This window comes from Haliotis asinina, chromosome 7, assembly GCF_037392515.1.
Source record: "Haliotis asinina isolate JCU_RB_2024 chromosome 7, JCU_Hal_asi_v2, whole genome shotgun sequence".
Taxonomy (NCBI): domain Eukaryota; kingdom Metazoa; phylum Mollusca; class Gastropoda; order Lepetellida; family Haliotidae; genus Haliotis; species Haliotis asinina.
In genome coordinates, this window is record NC_090286.1 from 15,000,915 (window position 1) to 15,015,381 (window position 14,467).

General features: G+C 42.3%; 1 protein-coding gene across 1 annotated transcript in view; it reads left to right on the plus strand.

Moving 5' to 3' along the window:
- Positions 1-7,782: 7,782 nt before the first annotated feature.
- LOC137291422 (inactive tyrosine-protein kinase transmembrane receptor ROR1-like) overlaps positions 7,783-14,467 on the plus strand; it is a 160,076-nt gene continuing 153,391 nt past the window's right edge. Inside the window, exon 1 of the mRNA XM_067822755.1 lies at positions 7,783-7,999. Coding sequence (XP_067678856.1) covers positions 7,948-7,999 — 52 coding nt within the window. The 5' untranslated portion in view covers positions 7,783-7,947. The remainder of the gene's footprint in view (positions 8,000-14,467) is intronic.

The window sequence follows — 14,467 nt, forward strand, 5'->3', positions numbered from 1 at the left end:
TGTTCATGGCTCCCAGTCAACAACAACAAGCTTCATTCTCACGAGAGGTGAAATATTCTTGATCAGGAGTCAGAAGTTCTTGAAACAAGCATGTTGAAACCTTTGTCTTGACGAATTCTTTCTTCAGAATGTGCTCAGCTCTTTTATGAGACATTCATAACTTAATCACTCTGTGATCTGTAGTGAGTTGTTTATCATCCATAATTATATCGTGCATTGTATTGTCAGTTTCCTAAATGGTGGCTTCTCTTTTCTCTTGAACATGCATGTCTCCTAAACGTGGCAAAGGAACAACATTCCTTAAAGCCGACGGTTACTAGAAATGGCCCTCACAATTGGAGAATTTTCACCTGGAGATGATCACCTTGTCGCCTTGATCTCTGCTGAAATATATGTTTTGTGTAACTCAAGGACAAGTACCTAAATTCTCCCCAAACCAATCGAGCACGCCATAAGAAACCAGTACACATATACATAAATACGCCATAGTATCTATAGATAAGGAGGTATGATAGTTTCACCATTTACATGAAAAATAGTTTCATAACCTACGTACCGATGTCCATATCGAGTGAACTTCGGTGATGTCAGCACATACGTCGAGTTATAATGTATTGGTGAACATGGTGAATGATCTGAGGGACATATATCAGGATAAAACACTGGCCACTATACAATACATATATATTAGGTTAAATCACAGGTCAGTGTACGAACTGAATGAGCCGACGGACATATATCTGGATAAAACATGTATACTAGTCTACTTTAGCATGAACTGACCAGATTTACAAGCACAAAAAATAGCAAATGTGAAAACCCTTGACCACTCCAGCCCATGCTCCGGAAATGGAACGTGTCTGACCGAGGTGTCATGCATTTACAGATGGAGTTTTAGTCATGTCACTAAATGACTGATTTCTTCGCTTATACCTTTTGATGATGTCTCCATGAACGAAGCACACAAATCCACGAGACGGATTGGGTGCTGACTGTTTGAGTGAAATATATATATTTTAATATCATGCAAACCAAGTGCATATATATATACACACAAACAGTCAGTTCCAGCTTCTGGATAAATGAACTGTCGCAGGTCTCCTTAGAAAATCAGTCATGTTAATATCTGTTCATCGGATTACATGGCAGTTTGGGCCTAGTGGTAACCAGTTGTGTCAGTGTGTATCATCCCTGAGACATTACATGACAGTTTGCCCCTAGTGGTAACCAGTTGTGTCAGAGTGTATCATCCCTGAGACATTACATGACAGTTTGCCCCTAGTGGTAACCAGTTGTGTCAGTGTGTATCATCCCTGAGACATTACATGACAGTTTGCCCCTAGTGGTAACCAATTGTGTCAGTGTGTATCATCCCTGAGACACTACATGGCAGTTTGGGCCTAGTGGTAACCAATTGTGTCAGAGTGTATCATCCCTGAGACATTACATGACAGTTTGGGCCTAGTGGTAACCAATTGTGTCAGAGTGTATCATCCCTGAGACATTACATGACAGTTTGCCCCTAGTGGTAACCAATTGTGTCAGAGTGTATCATCCCTGAGACATTACATGACAGTTTGCCCCTAGTGGTAACCAATTGTGTCAGAGTGTATCATCCCTGAGACATTACATGACAGTTTGCCCCTAGTGGTAACCAATTGTGTCAGTGTGTATCATCCCTGAGACACTACATGGCAGTTTGGGCCTAGTGGTAACCAATTGTGTCAGAGTGTATCATCCCTGAGACATTACATGACAGTTTGCCCCTAGTGGTAACCAGTTGTGTCAGTGTGTATCATCCCTGAGACATTACATGACAGTTTGCCCCTAGTGGTAACCAGTTGTGTCAGAGTGTATCATCCCTGAGACATTACATGACAGTTTGCCCCTAGTGGTAACCAATTGTGTCAGAGTGTATCATCCCTGAGACATTACATGACAGTTTGCCCCTAGTGGTAACCAGTTGTGTCAGAGTGTATCATCCCTGAGACATTACATGACAGTTTGCCCCTAGTGGTAACCAGTTGTGTCAGAGTGTATCATCCCTGAGACATTACATGACAGTTTGCCCCTAGTGGTAACCAGTTGTGTCAGAGTGTATCATCCCTGAGCCTAATGGTAGTAAGAGGAAATGTGTTTGAATGATCTGCAGCTATGTTAAAGGACTTCCAGTGACCGGTGTGTGAAACGTGACGTGTATGTTCAAGTCACCTTACAGAAAATGAAACCAATGTCTCCTTCCCTGAAAGTAGAAGTAAACTAGGTGCTTTATTTATGACCTTAAAACATGGTGACTTTCTGTGGAACTTCTTGGTTTGTGAGAGCAGATCTTGAGTTTCACTCCATCGATATTTGACCTCGATATGACATGAAAAGCTGACTACAAAGATGAGACGTCCAGTTTATTTCACCTTGTCAAATTGCTAAAATTCAAATACCAAACACGTTGTTATACAGTATACACAAGTCGTCACACCATACGAAGAATGCATACACAAATAAGCACTTTGAGCAAGAAAAGGAAGGTTTGCCACAGGATCTCAGCTCGGTGCTTCGTGGCATTGGCGTTGAAGTAAGGAATCGGTTCCCCGTGCACGTGCGCCCGGGCATTCTCCAGCAGAGAAATACACAAACCTGATGTAAATTGACAAGCAAAGGGCAATAAAATGTTTTATTGGCATTTAAAGTCAGTTTAAATCCGTCTCTTTTAATGAGCTTGTTGCACGTGGTATTTGCAACTGCAGTGTAGACGTATCTCGCGATACAAACTTTCAAACCATACTGCCATTCACCTGGCGGTTTGTAAATGCAGCTAACTGAAGGATAAAATTGGTTGCTATCATTGTGTCGGATTTAAAGTGTTGTCGGTACATAAGAAACTACACACTAGTTTGTAACCTCAACGTAGAAATGTTTAGAAAGATTTTGTACGTTGTGTGACGTTGGACGTCTATATACACAGGACGCCGGGGTGGAGACAGTGGACGTCTATATACACAGGACGCCGGAGTGGAGACCCTGGACGTCTATATACACAGGACGCCGGGGTGGAGACACTGGACGTCTATATACACAGGACGCCGGGGTGGAGACATTGGACGTCTATATACACAGGACGCCGGGGTGGAGACAGTGGACGTCTATATACATAGGACGCCGGGGTGGAGACATTGGACGTCTATATACACAGGACGCCGGGGTGGAGACACTGGACGTCTATATACACAGGACGCCGGGGTGGAGACACTGGACGTCTATATACACAGGACGCCGGGGTGGAGACATTGGACGTCTATATACACAGGACGCCGGGGTGGAGACACTGGACGTCTATATACACAGGACGCCGGGGTGGAGACACTGGACGTCTATATACACAGGACGCCGGGGTGGAGACATTGGACGTCTATATACACTGAAAGTCAGGATGAAGACACAGAAAGCCAGCGTGGGGACACAGGACGTCTATATACACAGGACGCCAGTGTAGAGACATTGGACGTCTATATACACAGGACGCCGGAGTGGAGACACTGGACGTCTATATACACAGGACGCATGGGTGGAGACAGTGGACGTCTATATACACAGGACGCCGGAGTGGAGACACTGGACGTCTATATACACAGGACGCCGGGGTGGAGACACTGGACGTCTATATACACAGGACGCCGGGGTGGAGACATTGAACGTCTATATACACAGGACGTCGGGGTGGAGACATTGGACGTCTATATACACAGGACGCCGGGGTGGAGACAGTGGACGTCTATATACATAGGACGCCGGGGTGGAGACATTGAACGTCTATATACACAGGACGCCGGGGTGGAGACATTGGACGTCTATATACACAGGACGCCGGAGTGGAGACACTGGACGTCTATATACACTGAACGTCAGGGTGTAGGCATTGGACGTCTATATACACTGAACGCCAGGGTGGAGACATTGGACGTCTATATACCCTGAACGCCAGGATGGAGACACAGAACGCCAGGGTGGAGACATTGGACGTCTATTATATACACTGGACGTCAGGATGGACACACAGAACGCCAGGGTAGAGACATTGGACGTCTATATACACGGGACGCCGGGGGTGGAGACATTGGACGACTGTGTACACAGGACGCTGGGGTGGAGACATTGGACGTCTATATACACTGAAAGTCAGGATGAAGACACAGAAAGCCAGCGTGGGGACACAGGACGTCTATATACACAGGACGCCATGGTAGAGACATTGGACGTTTATATACACAGGACGCACGGGTGGAGACATTGGACGTCTGTGTACACAGGACGCCAGGAGGGAGACATCGGACGTCTGTGTACATAGAGAGCCAGGTTGGAGACGTTGGACGCTTATATACACTGAAAGCCAGGGTGGAGACATTGGACGTCTATATACACTAAAAGATAGGTGGGGATAGTGGACGTCTATATACACTGGAAGCCAGGATGGAAACAGAAAACGCCCGGGTAGAGACAGTGGACGTCTATATACACAGGACGCCAGGATGGAGACATTGGACGTCTGTGTACACAGGACGCCAGGATGGAGACATTGGACGTCTGTGTACACAGGACGCCAGGGTGGAGACATTGGACGTCTATATACATAGGACGCTAGGATGGAGACATTGGACGTCTGTGTACACAGCACGCATGGGTGGAGACATTGGACGTCTATATACATAGGACGCCGGAATGGAGACACTGGACGTTTATATACACGGGACGCTGGGGTGGAGACATTGGACGTCTATATACACTGAAAGCCAGGATGGAGACACAGTACGCCAGGGTGGAGACAGTGGACGTCTATATACACAGGACGCCAGGATGGAGACATTGGACGTCTGTGTACACAGGACGCCATGGTAGAGACATTGGACGTTTATATACACAGGACGCCAGGGTGGAGACATTGGACGTCTGTGTACACAGGACGCTAGGATGCAGACATTGGACGTCTCTCTGAGAGAGAGAAAGAGAGAGAGAGAGAGAGAGAGAGAGAGAGTATGTCGAGTCAGTCATTATCAACTCTCATGCCTTTTTAAGTTTCATCTTCTGTGGTATTTCAAAGGTACCACGTGACCTGTGTAGCGAAATACCTCAAAGGAATTAGCTTTCTTACATTTGCACTCACGTTCTGTTGAAATAGATCCAGATATCCTGCGCAAGCAGACATGCACACACTTATGGGGCAATCGGGCGAAACTAATAGAGCGATGGGTTGTGGGTTTTTTTATCGCCGATTTCGAGCTTGTTGAACCAAACGCAATGTAAATAGAGTTACCTCCCTTACACGATGGCCCTGTGGTTAACATGACCCCATATCCCCTCCTCTTGTCGTGAATGACCATTCCACAGAGAGACATTCGGCATGCAGTGTTCCATAATGGTGGCTGATTCAAATTAGGGCAAGAACGAAAGGGTATTACCCCGCTGATGTCTTCATCCTGTCTCGCATCTACCCAGTTTCATTGACAAGCCAGAGACGGGAACAGCTTTCTGAGCAATGCGGCGTGCGTTTTCAGTGTGCGTGCGTGCGTGCACAATTAATTTTCTACAGTTTTCTTAATAAACTTCCATCCAGGACAAAAGGCGGGGTGGTGTGGGCCATTGGCGGTTCTTGCCCAAGAATCCCCTTCCTACTCTGGATACGTTGTGACAATACATGCCGCACGGCGACAAAATAAGTATTTGACATGCCATAATAGTTATAACGACAGAAGTAATTAATATTTACAGCATTTGAAGGGAATAAAAACACCCATAATTTGAGAATAAAATGAATTATGGATGTTCAAAAGCATATCTTAGCTAACGTGTGGCCATTGCTTCGTAGCGCTGTATGGCAACAGACTGCAGTCTCTGAGACAGGTAGCAATGACGCGGGCAAGAATGGCGTGGTGAACAAACTAACTTGCGGATCATCAAATCTGCCAGTCACAACAACGCAGTTATGTCACACGTGTAGCGATCTGCGGTGAGGCGGGGATAGCTGCATCATAACTGCTTGTCACTTACAATCAGCTATTGACAACATCGGGGAAAGGCTCGTGTGACTGTGAGATAATACGCCACCTGTTGGGGACGGTGCTGTGTTTGACCACCGCTCCTAATTAACACCTGCGTTAATTATCTAACTGCATTGATCTCAGGTATGGCACCGTTCCGCTCGTGTGCCAAAACTCAGTGAGCTGAATTGCACGCAAATCCGTGTGTTATTGAATATGATGTGAATTGCCCTGTGTATCCCAAGACTTTTAGTCACGGTTACTGAGGCTATCAGGCTGGATGTATGCCTGTCATGGTGGCGGATTATTACATCAGACTCGAGACTTATTCTATCGATAATGTATTACCTGTCAGGTGTTGGAGTCTCTGTTCGCACAAATTACACCTGGTTACCGGGTTACCAGTCATCTTACATTGTAATTAGACAAGACAAAGGACGCCCGGTTATACACAAGCGACACATTAACAAGTCGTCGTCTCTGTGCTGTTGAAGCCCGGCATACATGCGAGCCCTCTCTCTTCCTGGCCGGATTGGGGGCCCCGCAACATGTCGTAAAGTGACTGTACGTATAGATTCAGGGATTAACAAGTGACGGGACTTGTATTTAGTTGATACCCTGTCAATAGGCCAGCCAATTTATAAACGATTGTCGTTGTTGACAAACCAACAGCGTGGTGCTTGCAATTCGCGTGGGGGTGGCTGCTTGCAGTTTCTTGGAACACAACGAGATTTACACATATCCCAATCGTATATCGTTACACATTATGGCGACCAGCAAATGTCAGCGCCGCGGTGCGCATCCTCGCCTCATCAACTCAGCCGGCAATGTCTGCCGCAACTCGGCCTTTCCGTGCAGTCTCAGTGTGTTCATTTCGAGTAGCGTCAGGCAATGAAATGAACACACCTTCCATCTCGTAGATATTGAAACCTAATTTGAGAGATACACAAACCTCACAGAACTTAGCCTACTGTAGTCTAATTCCTTGACGACCCATGTGTGTGGTGTCGCTTTTTTTACACTAACTGCTGTGATAAACCATCTGCACGTTCTAAATAATGTGCATGAAAACTAAAAAGGCCATCAGAAAGATGGTTATGTAAAAAATATTTGGCGTGTGCGTCAGTGACTGTATATGTTCCTGGCTGTGTATTAAGCTTTCTTGATGACAAAAATAAAAACAAATCGCTAGAGATACAATAACCGGTGTCTGATTTTTGAAATCCGAAGGCAGAGACGATTCCCAAGTATGGTTGAACTCCTTATATGCTGTTGTCTGAGGCACAGAGAATTATGTATTTGCTTACCCTCTTTATCTACGAAGACAAAGATAACTGGTACATAAACACGTGTCACAATATTTGCAGTAGGTAGTTGTTACTAACACACAGTTATTTTTGTCTCTGTTTTTTCCCCGAAAATCTTTAAAAAGTAATGAATAATTGATGGGCGTGTTTCATTGACAATCGTTAAGTAATCAGCTGTCGTCGTCGCTGCGTGAATGCCACGCCTCCCCGAAAGGTACAATGGTGTGCGTGTGACTGTTGTTTCATAGTCCGTGAATTCGTCCGCAAACGGTACATGCTATATAGTGAAGTTTACTGTTATGACCCGCTATAACGATGTAAACAAATCCATGCTCGCTTTGGGCGCAGACATTTTGGTTCATAGTTCACGGGATTTTGGTTCAGACAAACGAAAACACGAGCGGCGATTGGCCAACGACACCTGGGGCCAGAGTTTGCGAGAAGTGGAGCGAGACTTGGCAGCTCAGTGCGCGAAAACATTTCAAATGCGTTCTTAGTAGTGAGGGGACAAGAAGTTTTCGCCTCGAAGAAATCAAGTCTGTTTTGTGAGTTCCCCGCGCGTTTTCAAAGGAAAATCTATGAGGATATAGGAGATAACATTTTCTACAAAAATGGCGCCGGGGACTTTTATTATTGGACTGTTATTCCTGTTTGGATTATGCGGTAAGTGAACGTCTGCTCTCCGTGCATAGATTCGTCTGCTATACGCTAGATTTGACACATGTGCCGCCGGGGGCAGTGTGTAATTCCTTAGCCCTCGAGTCCTACTTGTATTGTATTGGGGAATAATCAATGCCTCTTCACGCTTTGTTGACTCGTAACAAAGTATAGGGAGTAGTGGTACTGAGGACACTACATTAATCCGAAACCTACACTTTCAACTTGCAAACTGAGGTAGTCTTACTTTCAATAGAGTCAGTGTATGAATCGTAGTACTACGATGATTTACCTTGTGAATGGAGTCGCGCCGTGTTTTCGCCGCGTATAGATTATGAAAGGGGCGGAGGAACTATGAAACTGAAACATATGGAAATTACTTCCATGTTTTCATGGGGTTATATCAATATGCTCAACGGGCAAATATTTTGGTACACGAAGTAAAGACAGTAAGTAGCGCTGGTTAATTGATTGATTGGGACTGGTGAATGCATCTCCAATCACGCAAGCCGGTCAATAAAAGACCAGTTCATTGAGATCAAGTCGAGCATTGTTCAGACACATAAGCAACGAACGTGGAAATGGTTTCCGTACGGAATGTCGCAGTAGGTGCAGGCTGTATAGAGAGGTCAGGCCGCTAGATTCCAAACTGTTCCGTGGCTCTGTAGAAACCTGAGCCTTGGGTCAGAAGTCGTGATACCAGTAGGTTTTGTACAGTTCCTCCCGCATATCAAGCACTTCCGATGCTGATTTAGCACCCACCTATTCGGACTAACAGGCATATGCCCTGAAAAACCTTATTGACAATCTCGACTACCAGCTAGGCCGATGTGAAACCGAAGGCTCCGAGAAAGTTTAGTGAATGTCGTGTTGTTTTTCAACGGATGAAGATATCAGTTTTCAGTAAAAACTCTCCACACGTAAAAAGAAGTCGACGGTCAGATAACGGTTTCAGAATCTCGCATAGCGCCGAAATATTATCGCTAACCTCAAAGAGAGTTTGGGCAGAAAGTATTATTGTATGCAGGTCTGCTTTTAGGCTTTACCAGTTCTTGCCATGGTATGCGAGGCGAGAAGTCACTCGTAACAGCACTAAAATAAACTTCTCCTGTCTAACTAGAAGCAGACATTCTGCCAATTATGTTTACATGTATATTTCGCGGATATATAGCAGGCCTCACCAGAATAGTAGCCAGAGGTATTACTTAGATTTAGGTTAATGTTTTCCATGCTCATCTCATCAAAATTATCCTGCAACTCACGAGTGTGTTCAATATATCACAGTTAACAGTGTGTGTTAAAAAATCAAACATACATATTATCACAAAAGTCCATTTTATTGACTTTTCCAATATGAAACATTTTGATTCAATGCAAATTAATAAAGCAGACTTAGGTTGGTATTAAGTGCACATATGGACCAAATTGGATTTTTAATATCTTCTGTTCACATATGGGTATAAAGCATGTTAGGTCCTAATGCATTAGAAAGGTATTGTTGGAGGTGTTGCAGTTTTTACAAGGTTATTGAAAGGTTAATTCAGATTACAAGATACAGTTTAAAGTGTATTTCCTTGCATCTTTTTAAAATGTTTTTTTTTCATCTGTGATAGGAAGAGAGAAAATGTGGACTTATCACTTCTTGTTGATCAGAAATGTTACTTCAGTCCTTTAATTGTCTTTGTATCAGTAAATCACTTCAAATGTGTCTCATAACAGAAACTTATTCAAGCAAAACACAAACAAATAAATACAAATGCTTTAATAGTTGTAAAACAAACATCACTTATTTGCTGTTACAATGAAACCTTCAGTTTTTTCTTTTCTCATCAAGGGGCTGCTGAATTCATCAACTGAATGGATACAGATTGCGCATAGGTGCATGGCAGGCCTAAACCCTCTTGCACATGACCTGATGATCAATGTAAATAAATTGAATCCAGATAATACCATTTCTATGAAGTGTGTGGCTGTCATCAGTCTAATGTACAAGTATTTGTTGCCTCTGATAGACATGCCACTCCAGACATATAACCCATACAGTTGGGTAGTTCACAGAACACAGCAAGCGATTAGAAGAGCAAGGTAATACATACCTGATGAACATTAGCAAACAATGAAAGGAGCTGTTGATGTGTTTATCACTCACTCTATTCTATAAATCATGCATTTACTCTTTTTTTCCTCATGTCTCAGAAGCACAATAGCAGAGTGGTGCAGTTTCCTTCACTATTTGCTTCTAGATTGCATACAGAGCTGACTGAATACAAAATCTTTAGCATTGCAGGGTATTTTTCAAGAAGAAAAGCCATATTGTAAGAAACTGCTAGAAAAAGTACACATTTTATAACAAATGGAAGTGTTGAGTTGTACATAGTTTCAGAAATTTAGAATCAGAATTGGCAGTGCTACTCACAGATTTGGCTGATATGGCTTCTTATCATCATTTCTTTTTGCAACACTTTAGAACATTGATGTTATCTAGAACAGATTAAGGGCTGAATGTATCACACATCAGTCATGTACAGTCTGTAGAATGTTGTTTAACTGCAAATGTCTTTCCATTTTGGGGATGCAGTTATCTATCTCTCAATAAATACATTATGAATCTCTCCTGGCCTATTTCTGGAAACCTTGTGTGATCTAGATAGACTTTAGAACAAAGTCTTTCTGGGAAACAGTCCCTGAAACAGGAGAGATTTCTATCTGGGCGCTGTTACATAGAACCACAACTTGGTGAATTTCATCAAAGCCAATGTTCCTATGTAACTGCAGATATGAGGATAGACCAAGATGTTATCAGTCCTCTCAGCTAGTTGCCCCTCTCCAGTGTCTGGTATTGAGGTATTATTGTGTGTTTCTTATCAGAATGTGTTTGTTTTGCGGTGGTTGTGCGAGGTGTAACGCTCTGGCATCCCTGTCTTTGCCGTGTTCCATGCTAGGCAAGACCTGACTAAAGTCTCTCCTTTTACAAATGCATGGTTGCTTTATACAGAGACAGCACAGAAACCTCTTTGAAGTTTAGCGTGTTCAGATCTCAGAAATCAGATTGTCTTCAATTTTTTGAAAGGAGATACCGTTCAATATATTCAACTATTGCTATATAAAAAATCAACACTAATCATTTATGATGGTGTGTCTTGAGATAGAACTTCAGTTTTGTATATCACTGAAAAAAACAAATGGTTAGAAGCAGAAAATATATCACTAGACTCCTGACGAACAAAAAATGCCCTACATAAGTCTATTACATGAACTGTGGATGGTTTGAAAATTGACAATTAAAAAGAGTTTTTTATGTTTGTCATCATGAATATTACTGATAATTATACCACGTTCAACATGTTTGACATGTAATTGTGTATAATGGCTTGTCTCGTACATTTCTCTTTGAGGATTTTTAAAATTATTTAATGGTCAACTACACAAAAAACTGGGAGAATAATATGCCCATGTATGTGGGGCCAGTGTTCACTTAGGGTCCAGTAGAGCCTGTGTTTGCCCTCATATCAGGTCTGGTAGGGATGATGAAGGGGATGGGACTCCATGCCCTGCTGACCTCCCCTATAGTTCTATTTCATACCTTCTGACACAGGTATGCAGGGTCACACCCCTACCCTCCATCACCTCAGTCATGAATTATCTCCATATAAGCTATGCCATTAATATTCATCTCATGTAGGACACAGCAGAAAGCTGAGAAAATTTACTGTTGCAGCCTGTCATGTTGGTGTGTTTTAGCAGTGTAGTTAGTTGGCTGGTGTTGGGAAATATCTGGGCAGTACTCCTCCAAGTCTTTTCCCTCCCCCTCCCAGCTGTTGACTCTTATCCCTATCTCCCCCAGCCACCCCTCCTCCCATGCAACAGCTTGGGATTTCAGAGGTTATTATGTTCTCATGCAATATGTTAGAAAGTGGCCATCTGACCTGAACAGAATGGCTTTATTGCATCTTTGAAATTCTGTCTGATGGCATACTTTAAATGGCAAGACCTCTGATGTTGTGGTTGAGTGGTCCCAAGCCTGTGAACTATTATGCATTTTGAGAATGCTTTATTGGTGTTGACAGTTTAGCCATGATTCAGTGATCTCCTGCCAGCAAGGCAGAGCTAACACCACACCAGTGATAGTTCAGGACTGGCTTTGATGGTGCTCAACCATGACACCAAACTTACTGTGTTCCAAAACATTGTTCACTAACACATGGATCATGGGGACTAATTACATACAAGTCAGAGCAGTCACTTTTCAAATGTGTACGTTATGTGTGCTATTGAATATACACAGACCATATTTTAATCACACCTGAACTTGTGACCATCTGACAAAAATAAAAAAACAACTTATCATAGATGAATAATATGTAACTAAACAACACATTTGAAAACTTCAGACTGTGGGTTTATGTAACATGAACAGAATGTATACAGTGTTGCGAATATATATGGAGCTGTAATCAGAATGTATTCATTAATATGAATGAGGAATAATAATATCTAGTGACCATTGTAGTGTAGTGAGGATATGCTGACGTTTCTTTGTGCATAGGCAACATTGAGGTACAGGCAAATTGTAACGCAAATGGGGTTGCAGAACATACAGAATATGACAAGTCTTCTATATGCGAGCGAAGCGATCAAAGGTTGCCAACGTACTTCCCTCGCTTCAGATCGAAAAATATTTTTCATGTCAAAATAAAATATGGCCACCATCAAAGGTACACTCCCAATTTCCTCACTTTGGTAGCTCTCTGATTTTCTACCCCATGTTTTATAATTACTCATGTGAAATATGTTTTATTCAACATTTTAAGCGCCACTCATGATATTCAGATTGTTCTTCGCCTCCATTACCCCACCCAGCGTGACGGAACAAGAACAAGCAGAAATTAAAAAGAAATACGATAAAGTGTTGAATAAAAAATATTTTAGGTGAGTAATTGTTCAACATGGGGTTGGAAATGTTAGAGCACAACCCAGTTTAGAAATGGGTGTATACCTTTGATGAGGGCGATATTTTATTTTGACATGGAAAATATTTTCAAACCGAAGCAAGGACAGTATATTGCCAACCTTTGCTCACATGTAAGAAGACTGGCCATTATCTCTATGCTGCGCATCCCACCTGCGCTAGTTTGCCTGTAATTGATGTGAGGAGTATGACCAACAAATGAGGGTGGATGGGTAGCATTGTGGTGTAGTGAGAGGCTTTGGACAGTTCATTTATTCATAGGTCCCTGATCCTAAACCACTTGGCCACCTGAAACGGTCCCAGCTAGATATGTGATAATAGTTTGGGATGAGTGTTTGCCTTGTCTGACTTGGGAGAATCAGATATTGATCTGAATCTGTCAAAAATAAAATCTTTTCATTTTTGTTGGGAGTCACCAGAAATGCAGGATTCCATCTGTGCTTGGATGAAAAATAGAGAATATAGATGGACTGGTATGAAAATATGCAGATTGTTTGAATGAAGCGCTTGGATCCCTTTGAAGATTATTGCCTCTGATTTTAGTCATATCTTCTGTTACTCTGAAAGTGACTATTTCTATCAACTTGTGTAGTAGCTGATGTGTTATGTAATTGAATACAAATACTGGCCGGTCCAGTAAACATGCGTTGTTCAGTTCAATGATTGACTAGGGTCATGCGTGTAGTGGTGAAGATGTTATGACATATCATTCCAGATCAAAGTTTGCTTGACTCAGAGGTTCAGATATTGATCAAATATTGTAACATTTCAAAGTGTTATGGCACTCTTTATAACAATATTTCTTGCTATGTCATGTTTGGAAGCTGTAACTGTGAATGAGGAATGCATTGTAGCTGTACTTTATAAATAACATACAAGTAGTAGTATCTGAGCTGCTGTGGGAAAGTGTATTGTTGGAACTATATAATAGCTTCTGATATTCTCGCAAGCAGCACCTATTACAACATTAGATGTGCATGCTTCAGTGACTTGTATAGTATTGTAACCTCTGGTATTTTTGTGTACAGGCATTATGATAATAGAACAACTGTTTAGATTGTTCTAAACTGCTTCACCTAGATTCAATGCCAATCATGAAGGTAAATGTTTCCCTTTGGTTTGATATGATGTCAAGTAAATGAAGTAGTAAAGATGAGTACTGATATCTTGTGTCATGTCTAATGCACAATATGGAGAGAAGGAAGTAATTGTGTAGTGACGACATGTCCATTCTGCACTATTGTCACACTCTGTACACTCAGATGTAGATATGTCCCATACAGTTATCACTTGTCACACCCTATACAGTCATCTGTTATCACACCCTGTACAGTAGAGCTGTGACGATATATCGTAGTATCGATAATGATATATCAATACTTTTTTTGTATCATGATACGTATCGTTGAATTTGATATTGTTAATTTTTATTAGAAACTGACAGTTATGTCAAAATTTACACTGTTACTTGACAGAAAAATATACGTTTTTTACAGAAAATAACT